We start from the raw sequence: 12,820 nt of genomic DNA, 5'->3' as shown, positions 1-12,820 counted from the left end.
AAAAAAAAAAAAAAAAAAAAAAAGGATATTTCTCTCGTTGGTAGAATATTCTTTACGTGTCCACATGTATGCGTGTACCGATATAGAGTAGCACCTACTCCGTACATTTCCAAGTGGGGACCAGGTTGGGAGGTGCTTCATCCTTGTGAGGTTCAATTATGGAGGGTGGGTATCGTGAAACGATCATTTTAGTCTCCTGGGGTATTCTTATATGTGCATACTCATCCACTCCTTGGGATTTGCCGAGGGATCTTATATCGTACTAGACGAAAACAACTATCCGGTGGTCGTCGGATGGCATATTGAAAGACAACATCTTTTTTTTTTCTTGGCGCTTTCTAATAATAGTCGGAGAGAGAGCACTGTTGATGATGTCGTTTGAATTGAACCATCACGGGGAAAATGGCTCTGGAACATGTACGATCGCAGCCGTCGGTCTAGAAATGGTCGGTCATTAGGTGGCCATCGTCTTCATTGGAGGTTGTTCTCATTGCCACCGTAAAAAGGGATCCACTGTCAGTGTCCATCCCGGAAGATCCACTCGGGGGTGTTGCGTGGAGGGCCAAAGCCGGTTTTGATAGGGTTATCCATGTCAGCAGTTCTTTGTTTGCTTGGACTTGTTTTGCTTTTTTGGAGGCCTGGTAAATGAGGCCAATAACGGACAGTCACAACACTAGTAACTACTTCTAGCCCGTTCGGGATGGTTTTTGTTTTGTTTTTCCCTGCCGATGAACATCCATCATCGTCACCACCACCACTACCACCATCATTCTTTTCTATTCTTTTCCTCCTCCTACTCTCACAACGGCCACAGCTATATTGAGTTCTCTATATCCCGAAATTCCCCACCATCATTCCATGAATCCACCTCTTTCAATGACTTATCGACGACTTATCCAGGCGAAGCGGAGACGGACGGATACTCTCGGTGGGTCCACCGCGCTAAAATTCATATGCGAGAGAAGAGAGAGACTGACACTTTGCAGAAAAGCCGGTCCACTTTTCGACATTCACTCGCAGTCGGGGGTTATCGTCCAATCCACCGGGTTGATTCTTCTGGCGATGAGATCATGGCGCTCTTCCCACACTCTCTGCCTCCTCCAGAATCAAGTAACTAATGGTCGAATGGTTTGACTATCATTGACTATCAAAAATGGCTCTCTACCTCCTCGGCTCATCACGGTCGATCTCTTCTCGCTTTCCACTCTCTTTTCTCCCGTCTCTTCGGTTTGGCCTTCTTCTTCTTCTCCCCTTCCAAACTATATTTTACGTTCTAGACTCAACTTATTTTTGGTTCGCCCCCGTCCAAGGCCGCGAAATCTCTCCACCCACGTTTTCACGCCGTTAATGCCATTGTCGGTGCCATATATCTGGAAAATTTTACTCTTGCGTTCCTGAACATCTATCGGCTCCTTTCATCTGCGTCCTGTCTTCCACAATTGTCCTTCGCTGCCTCTCACTACCTCTCGTTATTTTCCGCCTCCGACGACATTCGCTCTACATCTTGCATATTATCCGCCTGAAGCTTCTCTCTTTTTTTCTTCTTTTCATCGCTTTCCCCCATCCCCTCTTTACCCTCTCTTAAAGTTTTGAGCTTGAGCAGCTGGACTGCTCAACCACCCAATGTCGCATTCCCGTGAGAGCAGTGGTTCTTACGAATGGCTGAACCCCCAAGTCAATCCAGAGCAACCCGAGACAGCAGACCATCGTCATGATCAGGTTGTCGAGCAGCCTTCCCCTCCTAGCCCCGAGCTACGCCCCGACGACGCGCTGAACGAGCACTCTCGCCCCCAAAGAGTGAGATTTCAGTCTACAAGTGCTCAGGGATCGGATACCCCTCCACCCGTTCGACCCTCGATGGCTCGTTTCGATTCAGACCAAACCCTCATGTCGGTCCACTCCATCAATCCCACATCCGCCCGTTCGACCGACCTATCCGACGCCCTCCGCGCAGAGGCGGAAGCAGAACCCACTACATTGGCAAGAGGGCGAGATAGCAGCGCGAGCCCCCCCGGAGTTCCCCTCGACTACGATCCCGAGAGATCAAGGTTCAGCAATGACGGTCCCAATCGCTCCCCATCCGTCGGCGCACGGTTGAAGGCTGCTAGCAAGCTAATCCGTCAGAAGACAGTCCGGCTGGGCGAACGGCTCGGCCGACCCCAAGATGGTGGCGAGGACCTCGGGGCATCTCTTTTACCCGACGACCTTGAGGGCGGCGTTCCATACCATGAAATCCAAGAGAGGAGGAAGCCCATAAACGAAACCCCGGAAGAGGAAAAGCAGGATTTTGCTCCGAGCGCAGAGGCGCATCGCCTTGTGCGTCGAGTAACTCAGTCTCAAAATGCCTTGCGCCAACGCAAGCCGAAATCGGCTTACACGCGGTCGGGCCAGACCACCCCAGAGGGTTTGGGCCGCCCTGACTCTTGGTATAGCGCCAGGTCTCGGTCATTTAGCGGTGGAGGCATCTTGTCCCAACTGCTGAAATTGCAAGCCGGTCAGACGGGCTCAACAGAAAGTGTCATTACTGACTCATCCGACAGTGAGTCGCAGGTCTCGTCGGGGGCCGCAACGCCGAAATCTGGGGCAGCGACTCCCAAGCGGGAAAAGCTGAAGTGGTACAAGAAACCAAACCATCAGTCGACAGCTTCTCTGGTAGAAGCCTCGATGAACCTGAGCCGTGCCAGCCTTCCCGCTTCAGCGGACCCTCTTGCGTTTGCTACCCCGAAGAAACGTAAGAAGAAGGCCTATGGCAAGACCCGCTTGGAGGACGAGATTCGTGTGACGGTCCATATCGCAGAGATCCTTGCCCGGCAGCGCTATATCATGCAGCTGTGTCGTGCATTAATGCGTTACGGCGCACCCACCCATCGTCTAGAAGAATATATGAAAATGACAGCGCGTGTGCTGGAGGTCGAAGGCCAATTCTTGTATCTCCCGGGATGCATGATCATGTCCTTCGATGATCCCACCACCCGCACGGCCGAGGTCAAGCTTGTCCGCATGGTTCAGGGCGTGGATCTAGGTCGCCTAGCCGAGACTCACAACGTGTATAAGAACGTTGTCCACGACCTAGTAGGGGTCGAAGAAGCTAGCCAGGAGCTGGACAGCATCATGCAGCGCTCTCCGCGCTTTAACAAATGGCTCTTGGTCCCTGCATATGGGCTGGCTAGTGTCGCCGTGGGTCCGTTCGCATTCGATGCCCGACCGATTGATATGCCTATTTGTTTCTTTCTGGGATCCCTCGTCGGATTTATGCAACATATCTTGGCACCCAAGTCCGTGCTGTATTCCAACGTGTTCGAGGTGTCGGCAGCCGTTCTAACGTCCTTCCTCGCGCGTGCATTCGGCTCCATCAAGTCTCCTTTCGAAGGTGAGACGTACCTTTTCTGTTTCTCGGCTCTCGCCCAATCCTCGATCGCTCTCATCCTTCCTGGTTTCATGGTGCTGTGTAGCAGTCTGGAACTGCAGTCACACCAGATGATTGCGGGGTCGATCCGTATGGTCTACGCTATTATTTATTCGCTCTTCCTTGGTTACGGAATCACGGTGGGCACGACAATTTATGGGCTTATCGACGGTGGTGCCAACTCTGAGACGACGTGCAGGCGGCTGGACGTGTGGGGCAGCGAGTATATTCAGCATTTTATCTTTGTGCCGGTCTATGTCGTCTTCCTCGCCATCATCAACCAAGCCAAGTGGAAGCAGGTGCCAACAATGATTGTCATTGCGATTAGTGGCTACGTTACGAATTACTTCAGCACCAAGAAGCTGGGCTCCAATTCGGAGGTCGCCAACACGGTGGGTGCGTTCACGGTCGGGCTTCTTGGCAACTTGTACAGTCGACTCTGGCATGGCCATGCCGCCACGGCCATCCTTCCCGGCATCTTTGTGCTCGTCCCATCCGGCTTGGCCTCCAGTGGCTCGCTAATGGCTGGTATTACGTACGCCAACGAAGTACGGGAAAATCTGGCCAAGTCCAACAGCAGTGACAGCCTCAACAGTGCTAGTCAGGATACATCGATCGCCAGCTTGGGTTTCGGTATGATTCAGGTCGCCATCGGTATCACGGTCGGCTTGTTCATTGCTGCTTTGGTCGTGTACCCCGTTGGAAAACGACGCAGCGGTCTTTTCAGTTTCTAATTTCATGGATAGCATTTTGCATTTGTTGTATTTTTGCAGCGTGTACGACTTACGTTTGGGATAGAGAGGTCCTTTTTTCTTTTTTTTTTTTTTCTCTTTTTTTTTGTATATTGGCATACTGTTCATACTTGATCCGTTGCGTTTTAGCCCGCCGGAGTATATAGATTGTGTAGACACTTGGAGCGACAATTACACGTCATTTCTAGCCAGGATATACTGCACCCGAACTGTATGTCTCTCTCGCCTTCCGAACGTTTCTCTTTGAAGCCATTTGCGCTTGTGAGAATCGTCTGAGTAGTATGTCATGTAAGGAGTTTGTACCGTTGAGCCTACAAAACTATCGTGTCATAGGTCAAGGTGGGAAATGCATACTTAACTTGACCCCCGACAATTATATATAACAGGATCATTCCATGAAGTGCGATGGAATTTAACGACTTTAACCAAGCCGCGAAGGGCAGAGTCTATAATATGAAACTGTCGTATGACAGCGAGAAACTTGTAGGATGATCTATAGCACCTCCTCGACGTACGGCATACCATCAATATACTGAGAAGGATCTTTGAAAAGAAGGAAGTTAGGTGGCATGATAATGTGGCTGATAATGTCAGAAATAATGTCGTCTAATATCCAATTGGGGATGTGGTTTAGTGGTATAATACTCCCTTAGCATGGGAGTGGTCCGGGGTTCGATTCCCCGCGTCTCCATCTTTTTTGGCTTCGATCATTTTATATCCGTCCACCTTTTTTATACCTTACCAACCCTTAGGGCAACAACCGCACGTGCAACAACTACGACGGAAGGACTTCTGTTCAAACTACATACATTGTAGTCCCTGCATGGTAACTGGTGCTGAGCACTCGTCTTCGTGCTACCTAACTCGTACTAGACTTTATGCCTCTGAGAGAGAGTTTATGAGACGGTTGGAGTTGACCGTGTAACTAACTTGTCGAGAAGGTCGTAGCGACCAGAGGGCTCGGTGACCTTAGTGATCCCGCCGACGGACTAAGCACTTAGTTTGGAGCTCAATCCGCTTCATGCATCTCGACCAGCAAGAGACACGGCTCACGGTGTGACTCCAAGACACGGAGATCCTGCGAGCCAAGAAACGCCCGCATGGCCTGACACGAGCATAACCTCGGAAGTTCTCCAGGTCAACCATTCAGCCTAAAGAGGGCAATCTCAACGAAATGCAGTGTCAACTTGGAAACTGCAACAACAAGCTCAGCTACCCCGTACAGGAAAGCTCTTTTTTCCCCCACCTTTTTTCCCCCAAAACTCTAAAGCTGGCCGATCCCCCCGGCCATACTCCGAGTCTATGCCTCAAGATGGGAAAGCCTGGCGTTGGAGTTTGGACCCGCGTGGGGGAGTCAAGATGCGGATTGGTCGGAGCTGTGCTAAGACGATCGTAACATTTCCTCAACCCCAGCTTTTTTGTTTGGCTCGTCCCCCGGATGAGATCATCCTGCACATGAGATAGACTAGAGTCGCCCCCACGTCGTCGGTTTATGCCGTTGCTTTTGCTTTGGTCCTTCCTTTACCCCAGGATTTGGGTGGAGTTGGTTGGGCATGATGGCGGTTGCGACCGTGTCATCCTACGATAGATAGTCTTTCCCTTGCATGGGTTGAATTGTTTATATAGCGTTGACTGGACCCTGGGGTCACATCCTTTTTTTTTTATTTCCTACATTGCTTCGTCCCGAGCAGATTTATCGTTGTTGCTGTGCTATCGACGCAACATCTCATCATGGACGACGGGAAGATCACCGATCATGAAGTGATGGGCGAGAAGGCCGATATCACCCACGAGGAGGTGATCCAGGTGGCCCAGTTGACGCCCGAGGAGCAAGCCATTGAGAAGAAACTGCGGCGGCGCATTGATAGTTTAATCATGCCGTTGGTTATTCTCGTGTATCTGATGAATTATATTGATCGGTAGGTGGAAACGATCGTTGTGGAGTGCTACAGAGTGGAAAATGAGTGTAGACTAACCCAGAGCGACAGGAATAACTACGCAGCCGCCAAGTTGCAAGGTCTGATGGACGACTTGAAGATCGATGATCAGCAATACCAGACCGGCCTGTCCATTCTCTTCGTCGGTTATATCCTAATGCAGGTTCCGTCGAATCTCCTTCTGAACTACATGGGCAGACCGTCGCTCTATCTCGGCTTTTTCACTACCGCATGGGGCCTGGTGTCGACGTTGACCAGCCAAGTGAAGAGCTACGGGGGCATCGTCGCGTGTCGGTTTATCCTCGGTCTGGTGGAGGCTCCGTTCTTCGCCGGCGTGCTGTTCTACCTCTCCAAGTGGTATACGAAGAAAGAGTTGGCCCTGCGCATGAGTATCTTCTACTCCGGCTCCTTGCTGAGCGGCGCCTTTGGGAACCTCATTGCTGCCGGTATCCTGAACGGTCTGCAGGGCCATCGGGGGATCTCCGCTTGGCAATGGCTGTACATTATCGAGGGCGCCATCACCATGGCCGTCGGCTTGGCCGTGGCGGTGTTGCTCCCCGACTTTCCCGACACCTGGAAGCTGTTGTCGCCGGAGATGAAGCACGTGGCCAACCGTCGTCTCGCCATCGACGCGGCAGAGGCCGACGTCGACGAAGCCGGCAAGATGAGCCAACTCAAGGGCCTGAAGCTGGCCTTCTCGGACATCAAGACCTACGCGCTCGCCATTGCGTACATGTCCATCACCGGCGCCAGCGGCTTCCAGAACTTCTTCCCGACGCTGACCAAGACGCTGGGCTACACCGAGACCATCTCGCTGCTGCTGGTGGCGCCACCCTACATCTTCATGGTGGCGTACAGTCTCGGCCACTCGTACCTATCGGATCGGTTCGGCCGCCGGTTCTGGTTCTTCGTCTACCCCATCCCCATCACCATCGTCGGGTTCGTCATCTTCATGACCACCGACGGCTTCGGGCCGCGCTACTTCTCCTTCTTCCTCATGATCTTCGTCTTCGCGCAGAACGGCACCGTGTACTCCTGGATTGCCAACTCCATCCCGCGCCCACCGGCCAAACGTGCCGCCGCGTACGCCTTCATCAACTCGATTGGCAACTCGGCCAGTATCTGGACCCCGTATACCTACCGCGACACGGATTATCCTTACTACCGGCCGGCAATGGGGACGTGCATCGGCCTCCAGATCCTGGGGCTGGTCATGGCGGTGGTGATGTATTTCCACCTGCGGACCTTGAACAAGCGGCTGGACCGGTTGGAGGACGAGGAGGTGACGCTGACGCCGAAGGAACTCGAGCGGTTACAGAAGACGGCGGAGATCGAGGGCATCAATATTGCAGCGGCGCGACGGTTGCAAAAGGGGTTCCGATATATGATCTGATTAGGTTTGCGATTGCGTTACCGTGTAGCCAGACATGTTCCTATTCTTTGAGAATTGAGTTTTTTTTTTTTTTTTTTTCTCGAGTTAATGAAACCATATTAATGAGCCATACATGGAGCATGAACCGTACTAAAAACGAGACAATGATGTCAAAAGCCGGTCGAGGTCAGAAGGGGTCATGGGATTGCAGGGCGACCCGCCGCGTACCATGCAATGAACATTCTAGTGCTCATATGCCGTCATCTTACAGAGGAAGAGAACGACCCATTGTATGATTGCGACCGTAGAATCTGCGTTGAACGTTATTCATTTGGACTGATTAGCTTCTCCGCCGTCGGTGGGATCAATTTTTGAGGCATCTGTGTTTTGGTATGGCCCGTTAGGCCCATAATCGGGGATGTCGATCATAGCAAACAATCAGGGGCGATGTGGAACCATCCCTGCTGCCAATCAAGCCATAATTGCATGAGATCAGTTCCACTTGAAGCGGGGATATGAGCTGTTTTGAATAAGTGCCCGTGGAACTCCAGATTCACCCTTTTCGTTGAGTTGATCGATTGCCTTTGTTGTGGGACCGATCAAGACGTGGTTCTGCTATACACACACGCCACAGACGTGGCGATGCAGGCAATGGGAGGAGGGGTTTGTGTCCGTCGTAGCTGATGTTCATTCGTGCAGAGGGCAACCATAAGTACCGTAGAAGTATGCATTCCCCCCGGGTAGCCGATGATATCATTGCACATGAAGCCATCCCTTGCGTGCTGTGTGAGAGGTTCTTTCTTTTGAGCGGTGGAGCATAGCACTCCGATGATGTGGAGGAGAGGAAAACCCGGGGAAACGATGATCGATCACGAGCGATGATTCGTCCAAGAGGTCACGGACGACTCTGGTCCGGTCTCTTTCAAACGCAACAGCTGCGGCGATCCCGATCCATGACCAGGGCTTCATCTTGCGCCGGATTGGGCCACAGACAGGGTCACGTGAGCAGGGACACGACAGGAGCATCAAGTATATAAACCCCCTCCTCCTGACAGCTCGAAAGGGTATTGAATATCTGACGTATTACGGAGTACGGTTCTATAGATTGTCGATCCTACATTATCTCTGTTTGATTCAATCAACTTCAACCGACCTCGATCCCAACCGATTCACCATGTCGTCCACCCTCATCCAGGTCTCGCGTCCCCTCGCCCGTGTTCGTAGCCAGTCGAACACCATGCGCCCCTTCTCTATTGCTATTCCAGCCAGACTAGCTAACGAGTGGATGCACATGCCCAAGCCGAACGGGTTCCTAGCAGAGTACGTTCTGTTCCCTTTCTCCTGAACCCTCGTTTCTTTTGGTTGACGTCGGAAATGACGTCATTCACAACCGGAAGGGACATTCCTCAGCATGGAATGAAATGTGGAATTTAATAGAGTGAACCAGAGATTAACTGATTGAATGGGCTGCAATAGGAAAGATACAACCCCTCGTCAAGGAATCCCGTACGGTAAAAGGATGGAGCTTGACTCCTCTAGAAGTGTGCAGCAGAAGATGTCGGAACACAACCAACGTCTCGACCGGCTGGAAAAATCAATGTAAGTCTGGGTTTCTCGGCAATTCTCATGATGAGTCTCTGCTTGCTAACTTAAACACTTCTAGTCAGCAGTTGACTCGCATGCAGGGCGTTTATTAAGATTTACTAGAACGCTGGTCGTTGCATTGTGTCAGAAATCTGGAGTTTCAAATACATCCAGCATACCTATCAGACATGGCCATCCCCTAGATTGATTCATGGAGGCTGTTATACATCAAATGGTCAATTGGAGAAGAAACATTCTCTCGTTCAAATGACCGCCCAATTTACCCCCACCCGATTTGTCGAGCAGGATATGATACCGTGGAGGGGAATCATCTGGCATGAGAAATTGTATTTAAGTACTGTGCTCGTATTATGGAATGATATCAGTGGGTTTTGTTACATGACTGGAATCCATCTGTACCTTGTGCAATCCGTATTCAATGACCCGCTTGCTAGATATTCTCAAATTAGTATTACATTTGGTTGATGATGCAGGGAAGAACAGGGGCTGCAAGTCGCTGTCACCTGAATGATACCGTAGTTAAACCATCTCATCACATACCTTCATACCTCCATAATAGATTGAAGTGACCTACTCACCACTTAGGATATTCATTCATTCCCAAAAATGGGGACAACAAAATGGAGCCGAAGAAAAATAAAAATAAAAAACGAACACAAAAAGCAACTATATCAAGTATCGCGAAAGCTGGATCTGCAAACAAGTCACCAACAGCGAAATTAAGCTCTCCCTGAACCTGCATGTCTTACGTATGTACATCCGATGGACCACATGGTAAAGATCTTATCAATTAACCAGGCTGTGCAAAACCTTGACGGTCCGATCCGTTGGTGTCTCAAGCCTCCTGACAAAGACGAGAGAACTCTGTCGGAAGTTTAGAACGGTGGCTCACCCGTGTCTCTAATGCGAGTACTCGCCTCATGAACAATGGCACCACGCTTTTCGGGACGTTGCAAATCATCGTGTGGAGTTTCAGCCTCCGGATGCAGATTGTCTCGGAAGCTGTGGCTGTCCGTTGGGGCTTGCTGCAGCCTTAGGGAACCAATGGAATGTCTCACCTGGACAATTGTTCTAGAGGCTGTTTGATTCTTGGAAGGATTAGTGTGGCTGAAATTGATTCGTGGAACTTTAATGTATGATAGTGGAATATTCGTATTGTGTTCGGCATTACAGCAACTCACCACTTAACCATCAAACGGCCACTGAAAGGCTCTGCCCTGTCTGAAATTATTAACTGAGCCCAGATCCAGCTACGAGAGAATACAAAGCAGTCATTCATTTACACCCTGGAGGATGGGATCAGAATTCAATCATATAGAGAATATATTACTGGCAGAGAATGAGAAATAGATATAGTAGTAGCAATATCAGAGCGCAGTCCGGGGAATCTTTATGTATCCTGGCCTTGCATGGGCCACTTAAAAATATTCCATTGACAACATCAAACTTCCATATACCAGGTGTCAGGAGGCTAGCTGGGGTTGGTATAGGTAATGTCGCACACTAGATCCTGGTAATCAGAGAACTTGACCGACTTGTACGCGAACGCCTTTGACCCCGGAAAGATGAAGGACTGCAGCTTGTCTCCGTTGATTGCCTCCAACTCGGGTGGTGCAAGATCGACGCCCTTGAGGCTGTTGACAACTGCGTTAATCCCAGAGAAGGTGTCGATGAAGAGGCTCCTATCGGCGCTCTGGGACTTGTCCTCGTCGCTGGACTCGCCTTTAACGGTCTCCAAACTTCCATGATCGTTAATCTGAAGGTTGTATGAGACAGTTGACTTCCTATCGATGGCATTGATGTCATCTGTGGTGGAGTTTTTCTGGACAAAGAAACGGACAACATGATGCTGTTCAACGGTCATGGAACTGCCCGCGAAAGTGACGGAGCAGTTATATTTATTCCAAACCTCCACCGCCCCGTAAATTCTAAACAGCCCGCTATGGGCTTTGTCCTCACCATAGCCCTCATAGGATATATGTATGACATCTTTATCCTTCTCTGTGACTTCAATCTTATCGGGGTTCTTTCCATATTCTATTTTGACGGGAAAATAGTTAATATGGGGTTTCAAGGGGTCGTCGTCGCCCGTAACCTTGACAATGGGATGTCCGCAATACTTTTGGGCATGAGGTACCAATTGGTCTTTGAGGTAGTTGGCAAATGTGGTCCGGTTGATGGCCATAGTCCCGCTCTTGGTGGCCTTGTCTTCGGGAACAACCCAATTCCAAGTGAATTTGGGAAGCGCTGTATTAGACGGTAACTTCTTATTGCCGGTGAGGCAAAGATAATCCAAGGTTCTGAACTTTTTGCCGTCTTTAGTCTTTTGTAGACTGACATGACGCTGGTAGTCACTCATCACCAATTGGGAGCTGTCGTTGGATTGCGCGACGGCTGTGATGGCGATAAGCGGAAGCCCCCTTTCGGCTGCAGACTTGCTCCAAGTGCCGCTGAACGTCTTCTGAAGCAGCGGGAAGACATCAGATCCCTTATCGAGGTCGGGGAAATCAGGCGTGCTATCGAGTGTGGCGCTATCAAGGTCATAAAGCAACTGCTGCAAGCTGAAAGCCGTGTCCTTGAGGTTCTTGAGCTTGTCTTTTATTTCTTGCTTAACCGTGGGATGGTTGTTTAGGTATGTCGTGTTCAGCTGCTTGTCTAAATCTTCTACCTTGAGATTCACTTTCATCTCCGCATACCAGGGCTTGCCGGGGGGTTGTTTGTGGAGGACTAGCGTGTGATCAGAGGATCCCCATCCACTAGGGATCTGGAGCTCGATGACGGACACCTCCGAGCAGTACAGCCTGAACCGTACATGGGTTGCATCCTCGTCGGCAAATTCCACAATGTCCAAATCCTTGGGTTGCAAACCCGGCGGGATTCCCATTTGCAATTTAAGGCCATATCGAAATTTGGCATCTACCAGGGGCTGGTAGATTGCTTGCTCAACCTTACCAGCTGGAGTTGTAAATGGGTTCACATTATTAGTGAGCTTGAGCAGCTCATCCAATGTGATGGTTTTGTCAACATCGCCTTTGCTGTCCACGAGGAAGCAGAGATACTGCACCGGTTGATCAGAGTTATTGAAGTATGCACGGAGACCATCGTTGATGCTGGTCTCAGTAGTTGACACGACAAAGTCGTATCCAGTCTTGATGGTTTTGTCGCCATTTTTAAAGTCGTACTGGAAGTCAGAACCAGACAGATGCGATTCGGTCTCGGCGGCACCCATGACGTTCCAAATTAGTGATATCGACCGCTTGTTTGAGAGGATTGATAGGTTTAAAAGAGGTGCTTGATGGCTCTTCGTGACCAGAAAGCAAGTGCTCGCTGCTCTCCTGATATACAACCTCCCTCCATCCTTTTGTGTGCAGATTGATTCTCCATGTTACGGGAATCAAGTCGGGGACTGATAAATTCCTGTTACGTGGCATATCATGCAAGCGCCTGCTTTGGGCAGGAAGGAAAAGACATATCAGCTGAATATCCAACTGATCAACGTCAGGTCCACTGGCAAGTGAAGACGTGATTTGCTAAGACACAAAGGAAGGAATTGAAAGCTGACAAGGCAACCTTTGGATGGGTGAGAGAGCTTTGCTGGCACTGCGGGAGCTGACTTCTCTAGTTTTCAGCTCATTTAGCGTATGCAATATTGCCTTCAGTTCATGGCACCTTTCCCGTGCAGAAATGCACGCATCCGCTCAGTCCCATGGTTTGTAGATCCACCGGGGTTCATCCGGGCCAATCGTTC

At 50.2% G+C, this 12,820-nt stretch overlaps 4 protein-coding genes and 1 non-coding gene across 5 annotated transcripts; 4 read left to right on the top strand and 1 right to left on the bottom strand.

Annotated features, from left to right (window-relative positions):
- Positions 1-1,371: 1,371 nt before the first annotated feature.
- Positions 1,372-4,346, top strand: BDV27DRAFT_31681 (uncharacterized protein). The gene has a single exon (XM_032076310.1). It carries the CDS (start codon positions 1,624-1,626, stop codon positions 4,138-4,140), a length of 2,517 nt encoding a protein of 838 aa, XP_031924243.1. The 5' UTR covers positions 1,372-1,623; the 3' UTR covers positions 4,141-4,346.
- A 431-nt stretch (positions 4,347-4,777) lies between these two features.
- On the top strand, positions 4,778-4,849 carry BDV27DRAFT_t174. The gene has a single exon. It is a non-coding gene; the product is annotated as a tRNA-Ala (tRNA).
- Positions 4,850-5,390: 541 nt separating this feature from the next.
- Positions 5,391-7,521, top strand: BDV27DRAFT_31669 (putative MFS transporter). Its single transcript, XM_032076309.1, has 2 exons — positions 5,391-6,077; positions 6,147-7,521. Exons 1-2 carry the CDS (start codon positions 5,890-5,892, stop codon positions 7,486-7,488), a joined length of 1,530 nt encoding a protein of 509 aa, XP_031924242.1. The 5' UTR covers positions 5,391-5,889; the 3' UTR covers positions 7,489-7,521.
- A 1,036-nt stretch (positions 7,522-8,557) lies between these two features.
- BDV27DRAFT_133489 (uncharacterized protein) lies at positions 8,558-9,483 on the top strand. The gene is made up of 3 exons (XM_032068102.1): positions 8,558-8,787; positions 8,944-9,066; positions 9,131-9,483. The coding sequence occupies exons 1-3, from the start codon at positions 8,642-8,644 to the stop codon at positions 9,162-9,164; spliced, it is 303 nt and encodes a 100-aa protein (XP_031924241.1). The 5' UTR covers positions 8,558-8,641; the 3' UTR covers positions 9,165-9,483.
- A 943-nt stretch (positions 9,484-10,426) lies between these two features.
- Positions 10,427-12,301, bottom strand: BDV27DRAFT_167159 (uncharacterized protein; the record flags this gene model as incomplete). Its single annotated transcript, XM_032074404.1, has 1 exon — positions 10,427-12,301. One exon carries the CDS (start codon positions 12,299-12,301, stop codon positions 10,544-10,546), a length of 1,758 nt encoding a protein of 585 aa, XP_031924240.1. The 3' UTR covers positions 10,427-10,543.
- Positions 12,302-12,820: the final 519 nt, after the last annotated feature.

The sequence above is a fragment of the Aspergillus caelatus genome (assembly GCF_009193585.1).
Source record: "Aspergillus caelatus strain CBS 763.97 unplaced genomic scaffold BDV27scaffold_184, whole genome shotgun sequence".
Lineage (NCBI taxonomy): Eukaryota > Fungi > Ascomycota > Eurotiomycetes > Eurotiales > Aspergillaceae > Aspergillus > Aspergillus caelatus.
This window is presented reverse-complemented; position numbering and strand designations above follow the sequence as displayed.

Excerpts from the sequence above, each read along its gene's own strand:
- BDV27DRAFT_31681 (XM_032076310.1), top strand. The coding sequence starts at position 1,624 with ATGTCGCATTCCCGTGAGAGCAGTGGTTCTTACGAATGGCTGAACCCC.
- BDV27DRAFT_31669 (XM_032076309.1), top strand. The coding sequence starts at position 5,890 with ATGGACGACGGGAAGATCACCGATCATGAAGTGATGGGCGAGAAGGCC. Across the intron at positions 6,078-6,146 it reads CTGATGAATTATATTGATCG|GAATAACTACGCAGCCGCCA; the intron begins GTAGGTGGAAAC and ends CCAGAGCGACAG.
- BDV27DRAFT_133489 (XM_032068102.1), top strand. The coding sequence starts at position 8,642 with ATGTCGTCCACCCTCATCCAGGTCTCGCGTCCCCTCGCCCGTGTTCGT. Across the intron at positions 8,788-8,943 it reads CCGAACGGGTTCCTAGCAGA|GAAAGATACAACCCCTCGTC; the intron begins GTACGTTCTGTT and ends GGGCTGCAATAG. Across the intron at positions 9,067-9,130 it reads GACCGGCTGGAAAAATCAAT|TCAGCAGTTGACTCGCATGC; the intron begins GTAAGTCTGGGT and ends AAACACTTCTAG.